Here is a 26,115-nt window from a genome sequence, read left to right as displayed (position 1 = left end):
ATTATCTTCAATCCCTATCACATAAGACCTCTCTATCACTATTGCCTATTCATAAAGACGCTCAAAAAACGCGGACGACAATCAGCCTTCCGTCTTCGAGAACACGACGATAGTGGAACCATTAGGATTTTTGTACAACTTTGAAAACCTCCCGAAAGAAGTCGCCAAAAACATCGTCAGCCATTGCGAGCATCTCTACCCCTGGCTTTTCGTCGGCAGGATAAGTAACTGCATACTCAGTATCTAATCTTCAGATACTCGACTCAACGATTATCATCATCCGCTCCTTTGTTCGTTTTTTAATTTGTAGTCTGCGATGGAATTTGCTGGTCGCCATCTGTACCAGAGAAGCTTCCCGGGCTACATAGGTGAAGGAGCCACAATCAAGGCTTTGTCTAGATGCTGAAGGGCATGGCGCATCCCGCAGCTCCATCACCCAAGGGAGGCGCCATGGGGTGTGAAGTCTAGTTGAAGCATTGGTTCTGATCGGCTGTAGGGGAGTTATTCGGTTGATGATACGACCACAGTAAGGAAATCGATGAAGAATATCTTCAAAGCGCTATCGAAATCCTTGAAGTTGTGAAGAAGTAGGGAACACCTTATCAGTTCACCCGCTCTGGTACGACGTTAGCGGAATGTGAAACTGTAGATTTATCCGGCTGAAGGCATTGCAAGTGACTCCCATGACCATGTACAGTTCAACATGTGGTCCGATATGTATTCATTTAAGAGAGACGACATTTTTACATAAAAATACACTAGATTTGTTTCAAGATAACCATCGAAAGTCCCGGAAATGTCTTCAAGATATCACATCAAATCTTGATGTTGTCAAGTGCAAATACCAAACGGTCAACCGCCTCCTCAACTTTCTTCTCGGTTGACTTTGTTGATTCTGCAACGGTCTAATATCAGTGGCTGGAATGGATCAATTATATGGTAGACGTACGTTCGTGCCCTGCGTTTATGTACACTCGACCAAGGCTAGAACAAGTGATCAGCAAAAAGTTTCTAGCATCAATACTATAAATCTCACATTGCCCCGTGGTTCTTAGCCTTGAGAGCTAGTTTATACATGTCAGTAGTTATCATGGCTTGATTGAGAAGTAACTCACTCTGCAGCTCTGCAAGTAGCTTGAGCGAATGACCGGGTACCACTCGTGTATCATGGTCACCGGTGGTGAGGAGCATAGCAGGATATTGGACAGAAGGATCGCGGCTGATATTGTGAAGAGGGGAATTAGCGCGAAGAACCGCGAGGGTTTCAGGTTCTTCTGGGGAGCCATATTCAGTCATCCACATTCGTCCGAGTGTCTGCAAATGAGGTTGTAGGCATAAGCGAGAAAGTCAAACAGAAAGCGAAACATGACACTCACAAATTTGTGGTATCTGATCAAGTCTGTGATAGCCACATCAGCAAACACGACAGAGTAAAGCTCTGGGTTTCGAACAGTGGCAGCAGAAACAAGGAGACCACCGTTGGAGCTACCGTAGATTGCGGTGAGAGAAGGGGTGGTAAGTCCTCGAGACTGAACATATCGAGCGGCGGCAGCAAAGTCATCCCAGCCGACAGAGCGCTTGATACCGATAGCAGCTTCATGCCACGCCTTGCCGTATTCACCACCTCCTCGAATACCAGCGATGGCAACCCTGAAAGGAGTCAGCGGAATTAGTCTGTCGGGCGAAGAAATGAAGCTTACACTCCTCGGAGATTACGCATGAAAACGGCAAACATTGGGTCAAAGTGGGGAATAAGAGGCGAGCAGAAGCCCCCATAAGCATGGAGAAGCAGAGGATGAGGGCGTGTGAGGTCAAGGTCATGAGGGTGACAGATGAACATGGGAATCCTGGTACCGTCATGTGAGGTATAGAATACTTGAGAACAAACCAACGTCTCTTGAGCAGCGGTCTCAGAAGAGTTGACACTACTAATGTCTACCTCGTACCGACCAGCCTTGTTCTTGATGAGCTCACCCTTGAGTACGTATGAAGGCGCAACCCAGGTGTCAACGGTAAAGTAAAAGTCGTTGGCGTCAGGTCGGCAAGAAATGCTGGTGATAGCACCGTGCTCTGGAATGACGACTTGCCCTTCCTTTGCGTGCTGGACCTCTTCCTCTGGAACGGGCACTTGAGTCTCTGGGTCGGCAGCAACGTTACCATGGGTACCTTGGGCATCGGCAGAACCCAGAGGCTTGCCCGTCCGAGCGTCAATGAAGACAACAGAGGCGCAAGCGTGTTTGAGGTAGATGAGAGCGAGCAGTCGGTCGCCGATGAAGTAGGCGCTTTGAAGTTGGTGGCCTTCGGGATCCGCGGGTACAATCTCTTGCATAGGTAAGGGGCTGTCGATGTCTGTGGCATCCCAGTCGGCGGAGTCGAAGGCAATGATACGGCCGGTAGAGACGCCGTCCGTAAAAGAAGTGAAGAAGTGACGTTCGGCACTGGACGAACCAATATCTACCTTTCATTAACAATGGAAGTAATATAATCGAATTCGATACTCACAATGAGTTTCTCCAGTAAAACCTCTGGATACCCACTTCATCTCCTTGGTAACCAGTTCTGGAAGAAGAACGCCAGCAGGGCCTGCAGTGCCGCCGGGCAACTCGACCAGCAGCAGCTCAGTCTCAGGACTGGTATTCTTGTAGATGTCGAGAGCCAAGAATGCCCTTTTGTTGTTCTCCTCCTTCTCATCAACGGCAACGACCTTGGCTTTACCAATGAATTGAAACTCTCCAGGCGGGGGACTCCAAACGATAACATCGGTGGACTGATGTTGGCCGACTGCGTGGTAGAACATGCCGAAGGAGCCGTCGATACCGTCGTAACCGTCACTAGTGGCATCGTAGTCGATTGACCGCTTGTAAATAAAACCCTGTAATCCATGTCAGTTAACGAAGAGAGGAACATCAAAAGCATTCACCTTCTCGCCTACCCAAGTAACGCCGAAAGTGAACTTCGATCCTCCCAAGTCCTTTTCCAGGACAGCTTTGCTCTCGGTGTCGATGACTCGAATCCTTTGCCAGTCACTCCTACATAACTGGTAAGCAATAGCCTTCCTTCACATATTTATTTCGCTTACCCTGCATACTGCAGAACAGCACACCAGAGTTTCCCGCTAGGACTAAAGCTATGGGCATAAAGAGAGATATTCTCCTCCTTGTTCAAGTCATAGAAAATTTCGGGACCACTCCCGCCAGGAGCCTTCCCAAAGTCGCGTTTGAGATCCTTCGATCGAACGATGACGTCCCGAGGAGAGGTACCAGGGTTAAACTTCCAATAATAGTATCCATCGCCCTGAAGTTCGGGACTGGTCATACGTTCATGATTGTAACATTGCTCAACGGCGGCTTCGAGCTCTTTTCGAAGGGGGTGGTTGGTAAGTCTGGGAACAGAGAACTGTGTTTGCTGGTCAGGTAGAGTCCTTCCTTACATTGAAAGCACTCACATCATTTTGTTCCTTGACGAACTTCTTTGTCACCTCGGAATCGGGGTCTTCAAGAGCTCGCCATGGGTCCTCGATTTCAATTCCGTGGATAATTTCAGTAATGCCCCCATGTTGAGGAGGAACTGGGTATGGTGAAAAGTTAACATTTTTCTTCCACTGTCCGGGGCTGATTGTAAAATCAGACGCATGGACGTTCTTAAGAGTGCCATGGCCCGTCTTGTCTGTGCTGAAAGAGTGACTTGCTTGTTGACCGCTCATCTTGCCGAATTATGGATAGTGGTATTCAAGGCGTTGGTAGATTGCTTTAAACACTCTGACGGAAGGTGCTTGAATCAGAGATAACACTTGACATTTTTGAACATGGCTTTATGGGCAAATGGACTCGTTAGTATGAGTGGATAAGAAGTGTTTGACGCGCGCCTCCAAAAATATAAAGAGCCAGACTAAGATTAGAAAGCTCTCGGACTTCGCGTCAACAGGGTGGAGGGTGGAGGCTGCTGGGTGGGGGAATCCTCCTCCGGCGTCCAACAGCGGCTGAAACCGACCCCGAACGCCAACGCCAAATAAAAACGCATAACAAAAAGGCGCCCGGCTGTTGCAGGGTAAGTATGATGCAGAATGCAGAATTGCCGAACCTGGTAATGAATGATAAGAAAAGGAACTTCCAATGGCTGCTGGCAAGAAGATCCATATTAAGACGACGACGAGAAGAGGAGGTCGTAATAAGCGACTTATAGTCAAGAAGAAGGTTGTTTGATAATACCCCGACCGCACTGCTACATGTGAAAGGGTACCGCACACCTGCTGGTCTTCAGTCATTGAGCATAAGGACAAAATGACGCAAGGAGGCGCCTTATCCTGTTGACGTATCATGGCAGGACAACCACAGTAGCATATGCATACGACGGTCCTTTTATTTTCAAGACATTATCACAGTTGCACAACGATAAGGCGCCGACAAGAAGCATGAGAATAATACGTAGTACAAACATAATATGACAGATAACATCGAAAGACCGTGTTAGATCAACAGGATACCATTCTCCCAACCTAAACTTGTCATAGTCTCCCTCCAACAAACCGCTTCATCAGATTCCTTAGTCGCTCGCCTCTTCCACACTTCCTCCATAAGCTCGAGCGCAGGACCTGTGTTACCAAACGCCCTAGCCTCTACGCTTAACCGCTCAAAGCACGACTTGAAGAATGCTTGTTGCTGTGGGGTGTGACAGTGGCAGCCGGCGATGGTAATTGGGAGTACTAGAGCTCGGTGAATGTCTGCGTCTGGATGTTCAATGTCAAGTCGGTTAAGAGCCTCAAGGGTATCTTGAACTCCTTGAGCAATTTCTGGGACTATTACTGAATGTCAATGTCGACCTTCCTTGCATAGTAAATAGAGCTCACCTCTAGGGAATGGACCATTGATGACGCAGGCTAACAACACTCTCGCTGACCCGAAGAATATATCGGTCATGATCCGACGCATGCTATCGTTTGTATCCTCTCGCTCACTGGAGGAAAGCGAAGGTTGATCCAAATGACACTCTCTCCATGCTCTTTCATCCAATAGTTTCTGGATTGCTGATGAGCGATTTATCAGCTCTATGTACGATAAGCATCCAGCATGTTGAGCCTTCTCTTTCCATTCGGATAAAGCGACGATTTCGGCAATGGCAAGTAACTGTGCGAAGGTTAGCTCCTCTCTAATTCTTTGTTACTTAAGAGCTTGAACCTACTGTAGTACTATCACAACCCATAATTTTGTCCATCTGCAGGAAAGGTCTGTTCATCCCCATATTTGAGTCGGTTGGCAGATGCTTCAGTATCCGGCGATAGGTCGGTAGTAATCTAGACCCCTTTCCATTAGAAACGGATGCAATAACGTCAATCCAGATCATGTGTTCGATCAAGGGACGATATCGAGACCACGGACTGTCTGCCGGAAAAGGTACACTATAGGGATGGTTAGCTTATAATAATCGGATAATTTATGCGTTTGCCACATACCGTGACTGATGACCTTCAGAAAATTCGGGTGAAGACGACAAGGCAGCTGACAAACATCTTTGATTGATCAAAATCATCTCCTTCAATTGCTTCGATGTGCCGCCAGAGAAAAGATGATAGGAGATGGCGAATAAAGCTGAAACAATGACATCCTCAGCAGTGAGATCCTGAGGCGAGAGGAAACGCAGGCGTTCAACGGCCTTTTGGTGCGCCGACACAGCTATTTTAGCGTCGTCATCGCTGAATTCCTCTATAGTAGCGCTACCACTAGGATCGCGTTCTAATGCATCGTGAATCACAGATAGTCTCGCAGTGTAATCCGCAGTGGTTATATCCACACGTTTCTTGGTCCGTTGAGAGACCATGTGAAGCGCCGCTAATGATGAAACACTGTCGAAAACTTCCGAGAATGAGAGAGCTAGAGGTGCTACAAAGTCGCTCATGGAGATGGAGATGTTAAGCATGCGATATTGAAGAGGAAGGACGACGTTGAGATAGTGATGAAGGTATCTCATCCTGTCAGAATTACCAGGCGAAAGGCCAGCGGTTGGAGTGGGGATCATAAGGTAGGACGATAGACTTTCAGGGCTCTTGGGAACGGCGGTAGTTTGAGGCGAGTTTGTACCCCAGAAGGCCGGATCAACCGACCCGAAGATAGTCGACCAGAGCTCATCCATACCCTCGTTGGCAGGTATTGCAGTGCTCGTAAAAACGAGCGGTAAGGACGGTCCTGAAGGATCAGAGAAGGGCTGAAGAATGTTTTCGTTGGAGTCATTGGTCATCAACACGGCTGGATCCAGAGTATCAAGTACGCTGGCCGAGGATTGGAAGGTATGTGATTCCCCAGTATAGTATTCTGAGAGCTCTTGGTTTGCAGCCGCCCACTGAGAGAAGTTGTCTTCACCCATGGAGTGCACTTGACCTTCTCGCCCATCACTGTCTTCAGGCGCCTCTGGTCCCTTGCGTGGATTGACCGGTTGCTTTCGTCTGTCTTTTCTACCCATCTCAAAAGGAAGCGGAACGTCTTCCAGAACCGTCTCCTTGGTGCTCAGAGATCCAGATCTTTCGCTGTCATGTGACCCCACTCTTTGGTCGTATGAGCTATTCTTGTCATCGACAACCGTCGATTCCGCCGTCTTGGCTCGCTTGAAACGTTTTGACATGACGGTCGCTTTGCTGTAGTTTCGTATATTAGTCGTTGTCTATCAAATACTGCAACGCCTCCCATAATCCAAATGCAAGTGATACTCACATTTCTTGCTTAGCTTTACGAGCGTTCTCCTTCTGCCTGAGCCAGTCGGGACGTTTGATGCCGTATCCCATACATTCAATCCCTAGTCTGTTGCAAGTGGCACACAAGGGCTTGGTCTCGTCACATCTCTTTACAGAGACCATTTGTTAGTGATGGATGGCTTGACAAATGCGCGGAGGAAAAACACACTTTCTTTCGTAGGCGACACGTGATACACCCCGTTTTGCCTCTTTTGCTGGAAGTATGTCCCAGAAGCTGTTGCTCATCGGCAGGGGGGGACATTTCGATTTGCTACGAGAGACAAGGTTAGCTTGCAGCAATGGTAGATAGGAAATTGAGGGTTTTTCGAATGTCAGATAAAGGATACGCTACTCACACTCATCATTGGTACCCTCTATTGGTGATAGATAAGGACTGTGGCGCGTTTGGAACTCAGGCGGCGGAGTGTGCAGTACTCGTACAGTCTATTCGAACAACAGCTGATCGAAGGGGAGTTGTTGAAGTAATTGATACAGGATAGTTTCGCCGTCAATTTGGTATCCCACGAGTCGTGAACATGGAGAAGAGAACCGGCGACCGATGCCGCGACGATCATGTCATGCGGGACCTGCGACTTGTGAGTAAACGGCGGAGAACAAGAGAATCCACAAGCAGGCATAATTCCCGGGGCCTCGCGCTTTTCTCTTTTGATGGTACCTCAGGGATATCTCAGGTGTCGTTCACCAGGGACTTCCGCCGGAGATAGGAACACCCGAACCCCGTCTCTTTTCGGAATTGGAGAAATCAGCTGAGCTGACCTGAGGACGAGGACATTAATTATATTATTAATTACGAAGAATAGGTGAGCATTCGCCGTTGTTGGCGTTTCCATCTTTTCAATTATGACAATCATTAGCGTCGAAAACGAGCAAATAAGTAGCGATAAACTAATCTGGTGTCGATAGAACTGTCAATCAAGATTTCATCGATGTGACCAATGTTCCAGAAGAACGGACTTTGGGTATCGAGTAGCGCATGAGACAGTGATGCTATTTTCGTCTCAGTAGCTGTCAACAAGCGTCCGTCGTAAAAGCTACCTCCTCGCTACTACATACTCTGCAACAGCATTGCGTGGAGTATTACTACTGATTAAAATTGCATTGAACCACCGTAACATTGCACCATTTTACAACTCATCGATCATAACACCAAAGAACAACTATGAAAAAAAAAAACCTGCTCGCCGGCAATCACAGCTTAAGACACTCAAACACCCTCTAAATCAAACAGATAATAGACAAATCGACATTATTAAATGGAAAACTGTGGCAATTGAAAGGCCTTATGAGAACTCGCCGGGCTTTAGGTCAAGGCTGTTAGCCGGAAATTACTTCTCATAGAGGGAACAACTCACCCCAGGACCAAAGTACCCTTGCTCAGGCATCTCAAGAAGAGGGCAACCGAGACCATCGCAGCCACTCGCATAGGCAGTGTTTCCCCACCAGCTAGGCATGGCACCTCCAGGATACGTGATACAGAAGAACTGAACAACGCCACTGAGCGCCGCACCAACTGTAAGGCCAATCGAAAGGACATAACAATACTTTGACCACCAGCTTGAATATCTGTTGTAGACGTAAGACATGAAGAACCACGCAAGAGGGACTCCAGACCACACGAAAGACCAATTGTAAGGGGCATAGTACAGCAATCCAGTGATAACGACGGGGATATTGACAGCTGCCGCGTATTCCGGTTAGTTAATTCAACAAGAGGAAGTACAAAAAACTTACACTTTGTGTACTTGTTAGGCCACTTTCGCTTAACAAGCCAAGCAGCGAAAGTAGCAATAGCGCCTGCTAAGAACGCAAACATGGTCCACTTGTAGAGACCGTTCGCACCATACATCCTCTCAGGTCCAACGACACCAAACATAAGAGCAGAGGAGTAAAAAGTGGTCTAAGATTCAATCAGCGCACGGAGAAAGATATTGAGAGTATAATCTCACGTAGTAAGGGCAGGTCATCAAGTCTTTCTGGCCAATTTCACACATATCTGGGATAGCATTGAATTGCCAAGTCAAGACACCAACGGAGACAATGCTGCTGACAAGGACACCCCACATCTGAACTCGGAAGGTCGCCCGAGGAGCAATATGAAGATAATGAGCCAGCTTCTGGTCTTGAACATAGAGTAAGGCCATGACGAGAGCAACCCATCCGTAAAGTTTGAAGATCATGTTGGCATATGGTCTTCCAGGGATGGCGACACCAGGGATGATTTCGGCGAGAATAACAAGGGTAATCTATACGACTGTTAACTTTTCGGTTACGGACAAGTGACTGCTTACGTACCTGCATGTTGCTCAAAGCTTGAATGATACCGGCAGGAATCAAAAAGATGAAGGCAAGGGCCAAGCAAACAAAGATACCCCATACAGGCATGGTTGTCTTGTACACTTCGACCATAATAATGCCAGTGACAAGACTGAAAACAAGAACAAGAATAAAGGCCCATTGAGGAACTTCCTTGTATTTGTGCATGATGGCGTAATGGATGTCGTACTCGGGGCGGTTGTGACTTTCTTCAGGAGCAGAAGACCTCCTGACGAAAGAGACGGTTTTCCCGTATGCAGTAGCCAATCCGTTCTGCCGGTTGTCAGTATTATGTTCAGGTGCTGCAGGAAAATGACCTACTTTGATTTGAGAACCATGCTCGAGAGCAGCATATACAAGAATAGCCGAATAACTGGCGAAGAATCCAGCAATGACAATATTGTAACCAGCACCGAAATACATAGGCGAATATTGCCGATAGGCCTCCACATCGAGAGTTTTATCGGCAGAGAGAACGCCAGTGATGTTGTAAATGGCACCGAAGCGGTCGAAAGCTTGGTTGGAATTGGGAACTAAGTACGCCGAATACCAGACGTTCGACCAGTAAATGCCCAAGATAGCAAAGAAACCAATCGTACATCCAACTAACTCATAGTTAGCGCTCATTATTGATTGTAGTAGATAGGTACTCACTGAAAGTTTGCAGTGTGGCCCACCACGGAGTAATCAGGGGGGTAAGACCCGCACCGGAGATATACTACAAGATAATTAGAGGTTGCTTTGAATCATTACGCATATAACTCACAGTCCAATCGAAAGTGGGAATCGGGTTCAAACCCTAAAGCTCGCATCAGCAAAACTCTGCAACTGGTTTCCTTGCACTTACAAGGCCAGTGATAGAGCCCATGACAATAGCCAGCTTCTTGTTATCTGGCGCAATCCAGGTAGGCCAGTTGAAGTAGGTCAAGGCAGGGAAAATGAAAGCAGTGAAGAAGAACCAGATGAATGAACCAGCGGTAGCGATAAGGCAGAACTTGAACATGGAAATTTTCCACCCATGGACTGGGGGATCCTTTTCATTCTCATCTTCGTGAAGGTGATGCTCAGCGACCTGGACCATGCCATTTTCGTCCACCTTTCGTCGATGGAGAGCGTTGAAGAGAGACAGCTTGGCGAGGTTCAAGGGGAAAGTCATATCTGAAGGGTACACAAGGTACTCCCTGGCGAGTCCAGCAAGAGAAAGACCCAGGAACTGTGTCGAAAGCACGACCAACCAGCGAAAGCCCTGCGAATTCCCCATCTCACTGTCATTGAAGAATGTGGGCTGACGGACGGCAACAACGACGTCAAGAGCGGTGGCGGTGGGAAGAGAGACAGTGGACATCATGGTAATAATAGCGTGCTCTTTAATTGTCCAAGGACCGGGATTGAGGGACCATTCTTGACCAAACAATGTGAATCGTCTTGTTGGCAGGATTTTGGAAAGGATAAGACCCAGAGGGTGGGAGATGAGCTGAATGATAAAGGGAGAGATGTAAATACCCGGTTGGCGAGCGCCAAACCAGACGTTGAGACCTAGATACCGATAGTTAGCGAAGAAAATGGCCATGTCTGAACGAACTACTCACCAGTACCAACGGCAGCTAAGATAGTGCCAATGACATAGGCCCGGAAGGTCTCACAAGGCTCGTTGACATCATCGACCTCGACGGCGACAGCTTTCACCTCCTTAGGAGTGTCTCCAACGGTGATGCGAACACCATTTTTAGTAGTGTAGTAGTGGACCTCAGCGATGTGGGTACCGTGAAGATCAGACTCCTTCTTCTCGAGAACAAGATCTTTCTCGTCGTCTAGGTATTGGTTGGAATTGTGGTTTATCCCCAAGTTGGTTGACATGGTGTATGACGACCAGATGGGTGACAGCTGTCGAAAGTGGCAAGACTGGAGAAAGGCGGGTAGATATGCTGCTTATCACTCACTAGTCGTTCCTATTAATATAGTCGAGTCTTGAAATCATTATCTTGATCCTTATCGCCGGATTTGAGAAGAATATCATAGGTTGCAGAACATCGCGCCAAATATCGAGCGCGAGGACATAGGTATGACACAGCGCCAAAATGATTATTGTGGTAGGGAACTGAGCATCATACGCAGTATCGAAGACGAGAATTAGTGAAAAAGCCGCCGATGATTCTGAGTATATTATGATTTCGGCCCTGAAATGATAGATGAAATTTGGGTGACCCAAATCTTAAAAGGGCGAGCAGAATCTTTTTGGGCTGGGACTGCCTCCTCAATCCAAACTCTTTCGTAGGTCGGTTGACAGGGATAGAAAGCCATTACCATCCATGCACTTGAAGCCAGCTTTCAAAACCACCTAACAAAGAGATTGCAATCCATTAATTGCGTCGAAAAGAGCATGATATAACTGATGACAGCCTTTTTCCCTAAAAACAATCATGTCAGTCGGGAAAAGGTGCACAATTTGCCGAGTTCCGGGGCAGTCCGAGATAAAAGAATCATCGCTTTGTACTGCATGTGATTGGCTCTGTCGGGCCGTGTGAATCTGGCTGCGTCCGAGATCAGACAAAAAGGCGCGTTGGTGGCCTGTCTAAGTACACGCAGACCGGCGTCTATAATTTCTACTGCTGTCGTTCAGGAAAACGGGTAACGAACAGCAGGCAACAAGTCAGCAAGGTCAGCAGATCATTGCACTACTAACGTATTTCGTGCAAGCGTGTATTTATCGACCCAACAGGTCTGTTAAGTCTGATTCTTCAACTTAAGAAATACAAGTACATGCACACGCATTTTATATTGTGCTGCACTAAGCACCACTACCGCCTATTATTTTGCAGCAAAGCGGCGCTTCGCCGGCCTCTTATTTAGGACTGTGGCATTCAAGGGCTTTGGCATAGTGGTTCGTGCTATCGAAATGTCCAAAAAAATGAGTCAAAGACTGGCTCATGCACTCAGGCTTGTGCTCCAAACAAGGATTTCTTCTCTTTCGTTTTTTTTTTTATTTCTCTTTCCCATCTTCAACAACTCATACCAATGCCCCCGAGCAGGTATCCCCTGAACACCCATGCTCACAATGAGTCGCAGGCACTCATTTCTCCAGCATGGCCTTATTGATACGCACCTTGGTTGGGGCCTCGAGGAGGCAACCAGTGACAAACACCCTACTACTGGATCTATTACAATGACGCTCTGTGCCTAGTTGCCCAGGGCCGTGCTCCTCTTCGAGCGTTGCTTATCATGAGCCTGCTGATTTTAAGTCAAGGTTTTTACCTGCTCCTGCTCTGCTCTGATAATAACACTGTTTACGGAACGGTGGCTGGTTATGTGAGTTTCGTATCCGTTTTCTGCTAACAAAAATAATATGTTCATATCTGGTTTAATGGGATGTCACGCTAGATACACTAGCACGCTATTGATGCCAAGCATATAAATGTATCAAACATACGACAGAACTTTTTCCAGATCCTGTCATCGGCTAACTTATATGACGAGGAAAATGTGGCTCTTCGACTCAATCATCATGGCTAGGACAAGCAAGCATGTCGGGGGTATAAAAAGCGACCCCGATACTCTCAACTTCCCTTTGAATCAACACATGTTGTTCGTCTGCTCATAGCGAACAAGACAAAGTGTGCTGATTTTGCTTCTCTGGTGTCTTAATTGCTAGCTTACTGCTCTATATACAAATAGATGGCATTGAAGTTCCAAGCGCAACATAGTCGATCGTCGGATATGTTGAATGAGCGAGAAGATGGGAGCCTGAGGTACGGAGTTCTGGGAGAGATCGTTTGTGGCATGGTGGGATCGGAGTTGCGTGACTACTTTCTTTTAGATTCTACGATAGTCTCTTTCTTTTCTTCATGCACCTATAGACACCTTACAACAGGATATGGATATGTCCGATCTTCCTGGCTGCATGCTTCGTTTTTATTTTAATGGCCCCCATGTGACGACGGCGAAAATCGAGAATCATTTCTTAAAAGTGAACTCACAACCTGAGTTAGTGTTTGATTCCCATCACAGTCTCATATCGACTGCTACAACGGTGATATATCTTACATGTGTTGTTGAATTCTCTCCTCTCCTTTCCTTTCATTGGTGGTTTCATCGTCATCACAAAAAAATCTCAAGGCAAGATCATCGTCTCAGAGGGACCACACAACCCACAATCAAATGAAAGCATTATTATGATATCGTTAGAATATCTAGAAGATACAGTGTTGTGCTTCATACCGCATACCCATCCCAAATATTGGAATGTGATGTTCTTTGGAACTGTAAGGAACGGAGAAGAGAAGAGGATTAACAGAAGAAGTGAGGAAGACGAGAGACGGAAAGAACGGAGAAACTGGGGTGGTAAAGATTAGCCGGAGAGAAGAGGGAGAAGAGAGGAAGAGCGAGAGAAAGAGCGAGGAGAGCGGAGCAGAAGAGGCCCTCAGAGGATCGGAGACGGAAGGAAGAAGAGGAAAAGGGTGCTCGAGGCGGAAGCGGAATTGGTTAGCTGTACAACTAAGGAAAAGATATATAAAGAGCTCTTCGGATAGACGAAATGAAAGATAACCTTCATATCCTTCTTCCTTCTTTGACTGCCTTTCCAAGAAGACCACTCCCGAAACCTTCGCAGACTTCGCTAGCTTACGAACCTCTAAGTTCCCCGACTGGACTAAACCGTGGTTAAAACAAACAAAGTAACATCAGGTACTTTCCGGCCTCTCCGAGGACAGGGGTACCGTTACAGGAACTCAGTTTAATGGTACAGTTACATAAATCTACAAGATGAAGCCAATTTTCTTCTCAATGCTTCTTCGTTTACATTAGAACACACGGTCTCTCTTCGTATGACCAAGCCCACAGAGGAATCCCTTGATATTTGACCAGTAATCATCATCTTCAATATCCCAGAAAGTGTCAGTGAATGATATTAGGCTACACCAACGGTTAGTTTCTATTAAAAGTAACGGTGCCTAAATCTGCCCAAGACAACGAAACTTACCGACGTAACGGAAGTGCAAGTTTTGCTTGTCCGTCATATCCTCAAAGACCTGGACGTTCGGGTCGTACCTCTCATCCCCTTCAGCAAACTTCTTATCTCTACGATTGTTTGGAATGACAAAGCACAGTCTGAGAGCAAGGATCACGACGATCTCTGCCGCACGGCTGCACATGCAGACAATGATACCGGTGTGATAAGTAGGCGCCTCCGAGTCCAAGAACGAATAGCTTGAGGCCCAATGTTAGTATTCGCAGTTTCACAGAACAGAAGAGCCCGATAAGGTGTGGAAAACTCACGGGCCAACAATGTTTCCTAAAGCCACACCTAAGAAAATAGACGCCGAAGCAAGTACCCGCTTCGTGACTCCTCCTACATTACCCGATACCAATGACAAGGCGAGGACGAAAACAGCATTGGAAGAGCCAGTGAAGTAGTAGCCAATGAGACGAGATGCAGTTGGTTTGGTGAACGCCATCATGGCAAATCCGACCACAGTCAAGACCGTGACACATGCCATGAGGAGTGTTCGAACGTTGAAGCGATGAGTCTTATGATTGACATAAATGGCCATATAAATCATGAAAGCGATAAAGGCGCCGTAAGGAATCTGCAAAAGCGTGGTCTGCATCGTGCTATACGAGTAGTCAGTTGAGATCCTTCGGCTGACGAGAACCCATTTTTTGGAAGACTGTAAAGAGCTCCGCCAATGGTCAAGCAGATTGACCTGGAGCTAAAGAGATCATTGGAAAATGTCTCCCTCGTCGATTCCAGACCGTTTTGGTCTTAGGAAGCCTCAAATATTCAAAGAACACTTACGTGAAATTCAAGCCTTTGATGACAAGAGTGCCAAAATTGCTGGTAGCTACGGATAATAATTAGTCCGTGTCCTTGGCTTCGTAATCAAAACATTGCGAACCTCCATTTGGAATGTTGGCAAATGTGCCTAGCAGAAAGTAAAGATAGGTCTTTGGGTCTTTAAACGTCTCCAAGACTTGATCAAGTTTGAACTGGCGTCGGTCGACGTTGTGGTAATCATGTCTTTTCCGCGACACAACAATGATCTGCTCCCGCCGTGTCAACCATTTGGCGGTGTGTGGCGCGTCTGGGAGCACGATTCCCATGAAAATGGCCCACAGGGAGCAGGCAGCTCTGTCATTCAGGTCAGAAGGGGCCAAACGCAAGAGATTATGACGTTGATTTGAGCGACTTACCCGATGATGATGAACTCATATCTCCAAGAGGCAAGTGAACTTTTGATATGTCCGATGCCGTATCCGATCAAACCGCCAAAGGCAATACCGACACCGTTGAAGCTGTACCAGTAGCCAATGATAGTGGGCTGTTGTTTACGGGTAAACCACATGCCGGTAAGAGCGACTTCCAAAGGACGTCAATCATTCGTCAGTGGGTTGTAGACAGAGAGCTTACCAAAGCAAGGATCGGCAACAGCCTCGAACATTCCAGAGACGAAACGAAGTCCAACCATGTCACCATAATTTTGTGAAGCACCTTGAGCCATGAGGAAAATACCCCATAAGAAAATCTTTATGCCAAGGGATGTCAGCATAGGCTATTGTGACAGATGAAATGTGACTAAACTTACGTTGATAGCTAGATACTTGGCCAGAGGAAACTTTCCCATTAGAAGGTTGCCGGGGATAGCCCAGATGATCCAGCCAACATAGAAGATTGAGGAAAGATTTGAGTAGTCAGTACCATGCAACTTCAAGTCTTCCTTCAGACCGAAAAGCTATATGGTACGTCAGTATAACCGTCATACATGATAAGGCGTGAAACCGATGTACCGCAGCATAGGACAACTAATACACGGTAAGCAAATATTGGTTGATCATCGGAATAGGGACGTACTGTGGTCTTGTCTATATAATAAAAGGCATAATCGACAGCAAGAGCAGGGACAAAGAGCCAGAAAAGCTTTCTCTCAACCTGATCGGTGTCAGATACAAGTCGATGGAAGGATTACTCGAAAGCTTACTTTCTTCACTTCAACAGGGTCAAGTTCATGTTCGTTGGCCTCTGCCACTTCTCGAAGGAATTCGGCGGAAGGATTGCGTCGCAGAAGCCTTCTCAGACCTTTACGGGGCTTACTGTTGTCCTCGCTGATAGCGAAGCCGAGGTCGCCCTCTTCATTCTTGACAGAGGCATGTTCAACATGCTCCGTCTCCCCTTTGTTGGCTTCGAGATCCTTGAGATCGGCGGCCGGGTCTAAGTGCGCAGGTACAAAATCTGTAGCGTTTCCTGAAGGCATGATAATCTGTTTTGTAGGCATGAAAAGTTAACAAACATGGGAGCTCTTCTTTATATACCTTGCAAAAGCTGTATCCTGTATCCCGTAGGCATTCAGGTACATAATAATAATAACTGAACGGCTGTCAGCACTTGCCTAGGCGGTCCACATGTCATTTTTTGAGGGCATAAGATATGATCTCAGAGTTGAACCACGCTAATGTCGATAAGTGCCCGTGGGGCTCATACCCGGCGCGGGGTTCAAGTGGGGCACATTGGCGGGCCGCCGGAGAGATGAAGCTCAATTCCAGTGGATAGCGTACGTTACCGAAGGTCCCAAATGACGGAGAAGTAGGCAATAAAATAAGGCACGCCTGAAATGCTGAGTGATCGGATTGCAAAACGCAGGCGTAACATTCGCGACTGGGTAACGAAAGAAGGTTGAGCCGGGGTTTGGAATTTAAGTTGTTCTTCTCCGTTCTTTGCACTTCGGGCCGTTGCCTTCTGTAGTAATGATGCTATAATTACTTGCCGATTCCCTTTCGGCTTTCGAGGATCTTTCGAGAAGGGCCACGTGAGAGCGCGATCGAGGGTTGTGATTCGCGGCGCATGGCGGCAATTGCTGCTCAGGGGGAAAAAGTGGATTGAGGTGGATCGAACGTAACGGCATATCCATCTCCACCTTGGACAAGACCCACTTGTAGAGGTATCCACCTCAAGTGAAGTTATCGTTGTGGGCGACTTTATTTGAACTCTTTCCACAGTCGACGAATTGAGCAAGAGGTGGATCCTGTTGGACTTGTCGATTATAACATCGATAATCAAACCCTAAGAGAATACATACCTGTGTGCGTTGACAGTGGATGTTTCGTACGGCCCATACGGCCCGCTCTGTGAACAGAAGAACAAGTAAAAGGTTATGACGATGGAAGGTTTTAACCCTGAGTGATGATGGCACGAGATAACTGCTGATACGATAAGATTTATTCCACATCATTTGTTTTCGGCTTTTCTTGAGGAGTGGTGGTGGATACCGGTCCGGTATCCATTCGGTAAATGTTGGGAGGACTCCTCTTCAGCTTTCTTTATATATAACACTTAAACATCTTCTGCAGTTTGATATGTCATCTCTTGTCTTCCAATATTCAACTCAACAATCAAGCCAGTCCCAGCATCCACTATGCCAGTCCCAACTTTTGTCGCTCAATCCGTTACCGAGCTCATATCTATTAGAGCTGGTCAGTTTTTCGCAGACAGTAGCTGGCAAAACGCTAACGCTTAACAGAGACCCAAGCCAATGATGCAGCCATCCATACTGGCGCTTCAGAATATGGGGAAAAACTTATGACACTCACGTAGGTATTAGTCGTCTGCCTCTTCTCTAATGCTGACAGCACGGCAGATATTCTGATTTTTCCAAGGCGGTGGATCGGTTAGCGGCTCATTACGCTGCACTTAACATTCAGCCTCAATGTGGACCAAGCGAGGTTCCGCCAGAACGTATCGTTGCTGTCCTCACCTCCACGGCAATTGATGAGACTCTGTTGGAAATCGCGCTCGCAAAACTCGGCTTGGCCTCCTTATTACTCTCTGTAAACAACTCAACTGCCGCAGTCGCTCATTTATGCAAGGTGACCAAAAGCGCTTCCCTCATCTACGGTCCCAAGTTTGAGGAGACAGCCAAGGATGCCCAGAAGCTTTTGGCTCAAGAAGGAATTGAGATCAGAGTCAGTTCTTGTCATTTTAATTGATAAATGTCACTTACCTGTTTCTAGACCATTCCCGAAACACGATATCCTCTCTGGGGCCCTGAGGGAGCTCGAGAGTCCAAAATCGCCCCTTATCCACCTAGGCTTACTCCTCAGCAAGAGAGTAAGCGTACTTGTGTTGTCCTCCACTCTTCCGGCTCTACAGGTTTCCCTAAACCAGTATTTATCACTCACTACGGCCTCATTGCCAATGCGGCTCAGTCATTACCGAAGACAGGCTTTTCCGCTTTGCCTTTATTCCATGGATTCGGGCATTACTCTGTGTAAGCTTTACAAAACCCTCATACGCTGCCGCTCGTAGCTAACAATGAGTAGTTTTCGATGTATGTACCACGGCAAGACATTTACCCTTATGCCCCCTAACCTCCCCCTCACTTCTGCCAATATCTGCCGTATCATTCGAAGCTCTCCAACTCCTCCCGTCCAGCACTTCGCTGTGCCATATGTCCTGAAGCTTTTGGGTGAGACTGATGAAGGAGTTCAAACTCTCGCCAATTTCGAGGCGGTGTCCTTTGCGGGTGCCGCTGTTCCCGATGATCTTGGAGATAGGTTGGTGAAGGCTGGAGTCAATTTGATTTCTTTCTATGGTACCACTGGTGAGTTGGGATTCCCTTTTGCAAAGTATAACATTAGCTAAGATCAACTGTAGAAACGGGTGCTCTCATGACCTCTCGTCGCGAATTTGACTCGGACAAGGGATGGAATTGGCTTCGAGCCGAAGGCCCCATTGCCGACTACCTCGAGCTTATCCCTCAAGGCTCAGATACTTTTGAGGCAGTTGTGAAGGATGGATGGCCTGCAAAGATTATGAGTAACAGGGAAGATGGTGCCTATTGTACCAAGGATCTGGTTTTGAGGCACCCTCAAAACAAGACGTGGTTCAAGTATATCGGAAGATTGGACGATACCCTTACTCAAACTTTGGGTGAAAAGACCAACCCTGTTCCTATTGAGCTTGCCATTGTAAGTCATCTGTGGCTCCTTTTCCATCAGGACACGGCAGCTAATAAGTTCTGCAGCGAGGAAATTCTCCCCTCGTACAAGAATGCATCGTCTTTGGAGATGGTCGTCCCCAGACTGGAGCCCTCATTTTGCCTTCTGAGCAAGGTGCCGAACTCAGCAAAGACAAGAAGAAGTACATTGAGGCTGTTTGGCCCGTCATCGCCGATGCCAACTCTAATGCTCCTAGCCACTCTCGTATCCTCCCAGAGATGGTTGATATCTTGCCGTACGGTACTGAGATCCCTGTTGTACGTTTATTCCCATCAACTCCAGAGCCACTTCGCTGATAACAGTATAAAGGCTACCAAGATGTCTATTCTCAGGCCAGCGTGTTACAAGAAGTTCAGCTCTATCATCGATGCCATTTACGAGCGTTTTGAACGAGGTACTGGCGAGCCCAAGCGAGACATCTCTTCGAAGCCCGAGATGGAATCCTTCCTTACCGGCACTATCCTTAAAGCTTTGGGCGACAAAGCCGGTCCTGATCTTTCCCCCTCTACCGACCTTTTCTCATACGGCGTCGATTCCCTCCAAGCTACCCGCGTTCGTAATGTAATCAGCAAGTCTCTCGAGCTCGGTGATGCCAAGATTGGGCAGAACATTGTTTATGAATACCCCTCTATCTCCCAACTGGCCGACTATTTGCTTGAGATCAAGACTGGCAAAGCCGGGCAGAATGGACCTGAGAAGGATTACAAGACCATGTGGGAGATGGTTGAGCGTTACACTTCCCAACTCATAAAGGAAGATTCCTCAGCTGTTGCCGCCGACGTTACTTCCAACGGCCACTCCAGCCATGTCATCGTCCTCACCGGTGCCACCGGCTCCCTCGGGGCTCATATTCTCGATCAGCTTGTCCGTCGACCAGACGTTAGCAGAGTCATTTGTTTGTCTCGTGCCAAGTCTCACCAAGACTCCCTTCTTCGTGTACAAGAATCTCTCTCCCAACGACTACGCATGTTGACCCCGGAAGGTGAATCGAAGATTGTCTCTTATGCTGCGGACGTCAACCGACCTGACCTCGGTCTCTCTGCTGAGGAGTACGAAGGTCTTCGCCAAGAATCTACTGCTGTCATTCACAACGCTTGGCCTGTTAACTTCGTACTCTCTATTGACTCTTACAACGAACACATAGGAGGTGCCACCAACCTTCTCAACCTGACCCTCAAGTCTCCCAAGGCTGTCAAGCCCGGGTTCTTCTTTTCTTCTTCTGTCGGTACAAGACAGGGTTTGACAGAGCCTGTGGTAGAGGAAGATTTCCCCGAAAGTCCTGAGACTGCGAACGCATTAGGGTATGGGAGAAGTAAATGGGTAGTGGAAAAGATCATGGAGAAGGCCGGCAAAGAGACAAAAGCGAGGTGCGGTGTTCTGAGGATCGGTCAGCTAGTTGGTGATACCGAGAAGTAAGTTTATTCCCCTCTTTGTCGAAAAACATATTTTAATGGAGCGTAGTGGCGTATGGAATGAAACAGAAGCATGGCCTTTAATGTTCAAGTCAATTGACGTCATCCAATCTCTCCCCATGCTTGACGAGGTACGTTCCACATTACTGAATCACCTACCGGTTGCTCACATACCACTCAGAAACCGTCCTGGCTCCCAGTCAACCACGCAGCAGCAACAATTTCCGAGATCGTCACTTCCACTTCTACCTCCTTTACCCCATCTTCTGCTGCGGTTTACCACGTCCTCAACCCGTACTTTGCTTCATGGTCCGACATTCTCTCTGGCTTGTCGGCTGGTGGCCTCAAGTTCGACACTGTTTCGCGTGCTGAATGGCTCGACCGTCTCGCGAAATCCAACCCCGATGTGGCGGTAAACCCGACGTACAAGCTGCTTGGATTCTATCAGAATAGGATCGGGAAAAAGGACGAGAAACCAACAGTTGAGTTCAAGGTAGATAGAACGGAGAAGGAGTCTGAGACAATGAGAGATGAGGTAAAGAAGGTTGGACCGGAGTTGGTGGCTCTTTGGGCGAAGCGATGGAGGCAGTCTGGTTTTTTGCATTAGGTCTTTGAAGTTAAGTTTATTGTTGTCAAGAATATATTCAAGGTTCTTTAGAAGCATGTAAAAAGTCTCGAAATTTAGAACAACCGTATGCGTAACCCATTCATCATGTTTCACATGAGTATGAGTTACAAGACAGGCAAGTACTAAAGCTACAAAAATACTTCTTTTTTTAAGTCTACAACCCAAATATTCAGATGAACCCCCAAATCATCCTCATCCTCTGGGTGAACCCTCCTTCCCAGGCTCTCCCGTCTGGCTCCTCCCCGCCCCTTTGCCCCTGACCCGTCCAATCCGCCAACATCCGCTCATACCACTGCCACCGCCCTTCATATCTGCCTTGCTCCTCAAGGGGTCTCTCAATCTCTCCTGGAGCTACTTGCTTCGCAAACTCGAGCAGACTACGGAGGTACTGGGCTATATACCTGTCCAGCCTACGAGAGGAGGGAAGGGTAAGTTCGGCAAGGATGAAGAGCGGCTCGAGGGCGAAGAGGGTGTAGTGCCTAGGACGGGTACGTTGGAGTTCGTGTTCGAAGAACTTTTTAGGGGGATGGGAGGGGGCATAGGTCTGGAAGAAGGAAATGGCATAGGAATTGCCCTCTGGTGGAGAGATGAAGGAAAGGTGCGAGGCAGTCTGTACGCCTTTGTCTGCCTTGTTCCGTACGATCAATGGGAAAGGTACTTACAATGGCCTCAAGCCATATCCTCTTGTTATCCTCGTACTTTCGAGCAGCAGCGCCTTGATCGGAATCTCTGATCCACTTTGCTTGAGTTGCAATCCAATTGGTCAAGGTATCGACGGTTCTCTTGTTCAGAAAAGAGGCTGCCAAGCGCATTCCTTGGTCAACCAGGATGATGTTTCGAAGCTAACAATAGATATCAGTTATATTTCAACGCGCCGAAGGTAGTTTCAGAATACTCACAGCGATCTCGAACGCATAATCTCCCTTCAACGGCTTGTTACCTGGGTTGCACTGAGCATACCATACTTCGGGAACCATTCTGTAAGGCTTAATCAGCCTCAATACCCCCATGACATTGATACCGACCTATCACCACTCACCTTGTCTCTGGGTCAATGAAGAAGACGCTCAGAACCCGCTCCAGCCGCTTAGCGCACCCATCCCTGAACTCGGGCAAGTAGGCGGCACCAAGGGCAAGGTTATGAATCGTGACAGCAGCAGTTTCTAGCTGTTTTTGTCCCCCAGGCTTATCACAATCTGTTCTATAGTCAGTAGTTGACAAATATCATTTACCAATGTATCACACAAGGGTTCCGCTTTCCATCCCGCTTCTCTACATCTCAGATTAGCTACGACCACTTTCATCTCAAACACACACTAACCCCATTTCCCAGGTTCTACCTCCCAAAAGTAAGGTTTGAGAGTGAACAGATGATTCTTGCCTTCTGGACAGAGAAGATCGGAGAAAGTCACAGAGTAGACCTCATCAGATTCAACGGCTTTACGACAAATCTGGCGGAGGATCTTGAGACCTTCGGGGGAAGGGTCTGGTCGTGGGAAGGGCGTGAGGATTTCAGCTGGCTTGTTGGGGATCTTGAGGGCCATTATGTATATATATGGGGCGGCATGGATTTGGAAAAAGATATGGACGGGAAATTACATGACGGACGGAGCCAAAAGCTGGGAAAGAAGACGGGGGTGGAAGCACGAATCGAAACGTCATTCATCATAATAAGTAGACGCCGACGACGACCGCTCGCCGGGAGGACCATTAGGCACCACGTTATTGCAAGATATACTCTCTGATAACCGACACCCTATAGATGCGCTGACATGTCATAAATCGCATACCAACTAGTATTCATTGGATTCTGATCAAGCCAAAGCATACGCCATGGACACCCTCCACAGCTGGATTACCCAATAGGCCTAAAAAGAGAAAGCAAGATATTAAAATGATCATCGTCTATACGTTCGTTCGTCGTCCCTCCCATCGTTTATTTGTTGTTGGTTATCTCAAATCCGCGTGGATCCTCCACCTCATCATATTATTTTCACGGACATCTTTGACTCTCCGTCTTTCCCCCATCCCGGTGAGCCTGATAATCTTTATATGTCCAAAATCGAGATGCATATTCGCTGAATTCAACAGAGGATTCCAACAGGACTAATTACCTCTACGCATTCCTGACAATCAACAAAATGGCTAGAATCGCCTCTGACATTGTGAGTGAACCTTGCGGATAATATGGCGAGCAGTTCTAATGAAAAATACGACAGAGGAGGACCTTTCCTCGTACCGACGAAGTCGTTGTTTCGTATATCACCGGTCTTATCGATGACGAAGATGAAGAAGTCGAGGACATTGTGGATATGATCAAGGGTATGCTTGGCGGTGGACCCTCCAGCGAGGACAATGGGAAGGTTCTTGATGAATTGTACGTTTCATCTCATTTCCTACTGATCAGGAATGATTTAATGGGAGAAAATGCAGCATGAACCGGCTCCTCGAGTATCTCGAATCCCAATCCACCAAGCGTGTTCGAAAATCTACCACCGCCACCAAGCTCGACAAGACTATTCACATGCGTTCTCAAGCCATGTCTGCTACTATCGCCATGTCCGGTAAAGTCGATTTGGAATCCAACACCAAAGGTCAAGCTTCTCGAGTCGATCTCAACAAGCTGGCTAAAGCAGAAGCTAAGCTCAAGGCCAAGATTGAGAAGCGGGCGAAGAAGGATAACCTTTACCAGGGTTCCAAGCTTATCGATATGCAGAGGCAGCAACAGAGTTATGAGGAGATGTTCATGCAGGTGAACCCGTTGGATTTGAGCGGTGCTGCCAAGGGCAAGTCGAAGGATATCCATCTTTTGAACATCGATGTGTCATTCGGCAGCAACCGAATCTTGTGCGTCCTTCTAGTTACTTGACTTTTACAATCTTTTTGGGGCAAGTGCTAACATGTAAAAAAGATCCGGTGCTACCCTCTCCATGGCCCACGGTCGTCGATACGGTCTCATCGGTCGAAACGGTATCGGTAAATCCACTCTTCTGCGCCACCTCGCCCTTCGAGAAGTCCCTATTCCTACCCACATCTCCGTCCTGTACGTTGAACAAGAAATCGCTGGTGATGCAACGACCGCACTCGATTCTGTGCTTCAAGCGGACGTCTGGCGACACAAGTACGTCACGGAAGAACGAGAACTCAACCTCAAACTCGAAGAGCTTGAAAAAGCTTCTGCTAAAGAAGGTCTCCTTGGTGACGAAAAGGCGCAGATTGACCAGGACAGGGAGGACGTTTCTTCAAGGTTGGGTGAAGTGCAAAAGACCTTGATTGATATAGAGGCAGAGACTGGCCCGGCGAGAGCGGGAAGTTTGTTGGCTGGTTTGGGTTTCTCGGAGGAAGATCAGAAGAGGGTGACTTCGAGTTTCTCTGGTGGTTGGAGGATGCGTTTGGCGTTGGCTCGTGCGCTGTTCGTCAAACCGGATGTAGGCGCTTTGTTTCTTTCCCATACCTATCTGAAGCTGATAACTACGTAAAGCTTTTGATGTTGGACGAACCTTCCAACATGTTAGACTTGAACGCCATCGCATGGCTCGAAGAATATCTCCAAACATGGCCCTCAACTCTTCTCGTCGTGTCGCACGACCGAGCTTTCCTCGATGCTGTCGCCACCGATATCATACACCAACACAACCAGCGCCTCGACTACTACAAGGGCAACTTTTCCCAGTTCTACGCTACCAAGACTGAGCGAGCCAAGAACCAGAGGAAGGAGTACGAGACGCAGTTGCAGTACAGGCAGCATTTGCAGGCTTATATCGATCGGTGGAGGTACAATGCCGCGCGAGCTGCGCAAGCTCAATCAAAGATCAAGATTCTCGAGAAACTTCCCGAACTGGAGCCACCCGAGGACGACGATTCCGAAAATTTCAAGTTCCCCGACCCGGAAAAGATCTCGCCGCCTCTCTTACAGCTCGACGAAGCTACTTTCGGCTATACATCCGATAAGATCATCCTGCGTAACGTCAACATTGACGTTCAGCTCGACAGCCGTATCGCTGTTATCGGTCCAAACGGTGCGGGAAAATCTACAATGATCAAGCTTCTCACTGGCGCGATCCAACCCATCACCGGTCGGGCGACACACAACTCTCGATGCCGTATCGCGTATTTCACGCAGCATTTCGTGAATCAGTTGGATATGACCGTTTCGCCCGTCGCTTTCCTCCAGGCCAAGTTTCCGGGCAAGACGGAGCAGGAGTACAGATCGCATTTGGGTTCCTTTGGGATCACGGGTCTGACGGGTATGCAAAAGATTGATACGCTTTCAGGTGGTCAAAAGGCAAGAGTGGCGTTTGCGGTGTTGTCGATGCAGAAGCCACATATCTTGTTGCTGGACGAGGTGAGTCTTTATTTATCCTTTCTCAACTTTTTTCTTTTGTTTCTACCGCGAATGCTAATGAACCTGAATTAGCCTTCTAACCACTTGGATATTGAGGGTATCGATGCCCTTATCGAGGCTATCAAGAATTTCAAGGGCGGTGTCATCAGTATCTCGCACGACGAGCGATTCATCACCAACACTTCCAACCAGGTACGTCTGCGTCGCGATTCTCTCTATCCTTCGACTTTCAATTCCATCTCCAATCTTGTAAAAAAAAAAGACAGTTGCTGATATGGAGTTGTTAGCTTTGGGTCTGCGCAGACGGCAAGGTAACCAAGTTTATGGGCGATGTGGAGGAGTACAAGAAGATTGTGACGCAAGAGTTGCAAGCCAAGTTGAGGCCTTGATCCTGGGGCTTCAGAACTAGTAGCTGTGTGTAAATGTAGATGTATCTCCATCTGACGGGTCCATGATTTCCTGGTTTGGGTTTTTGTTGGGGCCACGCATCCTTCTGGTGAGGTGATTGCTGTAAAGTCAATACCAACCATATAATCTTTATCCACCCTTTCCTTCTTTCCTCCGGTCCCCCGGGTCTCCTGCGGGCGATAGGACATGGCATCTCGATGATACACAATTTTTTTTCATTCCCACGCATGCAATTAGCCCAAAAAGGAAAAGAAAAGAGGAAATGATGGAGGATAACGACAGA

At 47.5% G+C, this 26,115-nt stretch overlaps 8 protein-coding genes across 8 annotated transcripts in view; 2 read left to right on the top strand and 6 right to left on the bottom strand.

Annotated features, from left to right (window-relative positions):
- Positions 1-711: 711 nt before the first annotated feature.
- On the bottom strand, positions 712-3,854 carry CNJ00580 (Prolyl endopeptidase, putative). The gene is made up of 10 exons (XM_024657922.1): positions 3,446-3,854; positions 3,080-3,396; positions 2,921-3,029; positions 2,503-2,872; positions 1,701-2,454; positions 1,377-1,650; positions 1,116-1,314; positions 1,037-1,064; positions 950-984; positions 712-895 (listed from the first exon to the last, which is right to left on the bottom strand). Exons 1-10 carry the CDS (start codon positions 3,701-3,703, stop codon positions 816-818), a joined length of 2,424 nt encoding a protein of 807 aa, XP_024513604.1. The 5' UTR covers positions 3,704-3,854; the 3' UTR covers positions 712-815.
- A 477-nt stretch (positions 3,855-4,331) lies between these two features.
- CNJ00570 (expressed protein) lies at positions 4,332-7,304 on the bottom strand. The gene is made up of 7 exons (XM_024657921.1): positions 7,078-7,304; positions 6,891-6,992; positions 6,702-6,829; positions 5,450-6,625; positions 5,179-5,395; positions 4,847-5,123; positions 4,332-4,795 (listed from the first exon to the last, which is right to left on the bottom strand). Exons 1-7 carry the CDS (start codon positions 7,084-7,086, stop codon positions 4,467-4,469), a joined length of 2,238 nt encoding a protein of 745 aa, XP_024513603.1. The 5' UTR covers positions 7,087-7,304; the 3' UTR covers positions 4,332-4,466.
- A 489-nt stretch (positions 7,305-7,793) lies between these two features.
- CNJ00560 (conserved hypothetical protein) lies at positions 7,794-11,173 on the bottom strand. Its single transcript, XM_567309.2, has 10 exons — positions 10,645-11,173; positions 9,903-10,591; positions 9,822-9,854; positions 9,710-9,773; positions 9,377-9,660; positions 9,035-9,328; positions 8,689-8,985; positions 8,474-8,639; positions 8,095-8,420; positions 7,794-8,040 (listed from the first exon to the last, which is right to left on the bottom strand). The coding sequence occupies exons 1-10, from the start codon at positions 10,910-10,912 to the stop codon at positions 8,023-8,025; spliced, it is 2,439 nt and encodes an 812-aa protein (XP_567309.1). The 5' UTR covers positions 10,913-11,173; the 3' UTR covers positions 7,794-8,022.
- A 2,591-nt stretch (positions 11,174-13,764) lies between these two features.
- On the bottom strand, positions 13,765-17,193 carry CNJ00550 (hypothetical protein). The gene is made up of 12 exons (XM_024657920.1): positions 17,122-17,193; positions 16,027-17,067; positions 15,900-15,977; positions 15,836-15,850; positions 15,634-15,780; positions 15,459-15,573; positions 15,242-15,407; positions 14,947-15,179; positions 14,847-14,892; positions 14,327-14,662; positions 14,031-14,257; positions 13,765-13,963 (listed from the first exon to the last, which is right to left on the bottom strand). Exons 2-12 carry the CDS (start codon positions 16,318-16,320, stop codon positions 13,959-13,961), a joined length of 1,662 nt encoding a protein of 553 aa, XP_024513602.1. The 5' UTR covers positions 16,321-17,067; positions 17,122-17,193; the 3' UTR covers positions 13,765-13,958.
- A 195-nt stretch (positions 17,194-17,388) lies between these two features.
- Positions 17,389-21,147, top strand: CNJ00540 (L-aminoadipate-semialdehyde dehydrogenase, putative). Its single transcript, XM_567307.2, has 10 exons — positions 17,389-17,515; positions 17,563-17,632; positions 17,680-18,004; positions 18,053-18,309; positions 18,362-18,642; positions 18,696-19,009; positions 19,066-19,296; positions 19,349-20,451; positions 20,501-20,582; positions 20,633-21,147. The coding sequence occupies exons 1-10, from the start codon at positions 17,458-17,460 to the stop codon at positions 21,056-21,058; spliced, it is 3,147 nt and encodes a 1,048-aa protein (XP_567307.1). The 5' UTR covers positions 17,389-17,457; the 3' UTR covers positions 21,059-21,147.
- Positions 21,085-22,707, bottom strand: CNJ00530 (hypothetical protein). The gene is made up of 6 exons (XM_024657919.1): positions 22,401-22,707; positions 22,325-22,351; positions 22,119-22,275; positions 21,979-22,057; positions 21,742-21,921; positions 21,085-21,689 (listed from the first exon to the last, which is right to left on the bottom strand). Exons 1-6 carry the CDS (start codon positions 22,621-22,623, stop codon positions 21,249-21,251), a joined length of 1,107 nt encoding a protein of 368 aa, XP_024513601.1. The 5' UTR covers positions 22,624-22,707; the 3' UTR covers positions 21,085-21,248.
- Positions 22,708-23,185: 478 nt separating this feature from the next.
- Positions 23,186-25,874, top strand: CNJ00520 (regulation of translational elongation-related protein, putative). The gene is made up of 7 exons (XM_567305.1): positions 23,186-23,244; positions 23,299-23,456; positions 23,513-23,926; positions 23,991-24,507; positions 24,561-25,424; positions 25,497-25,616; positions 25,712-25,874. The coding sequence occupies exons 1-7, from the start codon at positions 23,221-23,223 to the stop codon at positions 25,811-25,813; spliced, it is 2,199 nt and encodes a 732-aa protein (XP_567305.1). The 5' UTR covers positions 23,186-23,220; the 3' UTR covers positions 25,814-25,874.
- Positions 25,875-26,025: 151 nt separating this feature from the next.
- Positions 26,026-26,115, bottom strand: part of CNJ00510 (hypothetical protein) — a 1,022-nt gene continuing 932 nt past the window's right edge. The window contains exon 5 of the mRNA XM_567304.2: positions 26,026-26,115. This exon is cut by the window's right edge and continues 134 nt beyond it. The gene's annotated coding sequence lies outside the window, so the exon portion shown is untranslated.

This window comes from Cryptococcus neoformans (assembly GCF_000091045.1).
Source record: "Cryptococcus neoformans var. neoformans JEC21 chromosome 10 sequence".
Classification (NCBI taxonomy): domain Eukaryota; kingdom Fungi; phylum Basidiomycota; class Tremellomycetes; order Tremellales; family Cryptococcaceae; genus Cryptococcus; species Cryptococcus deneoformans.
Note: the sequence above shows the minus strand (reverse complement) of the source record. Positions and strands in the feature narration are given on the sequence as shown.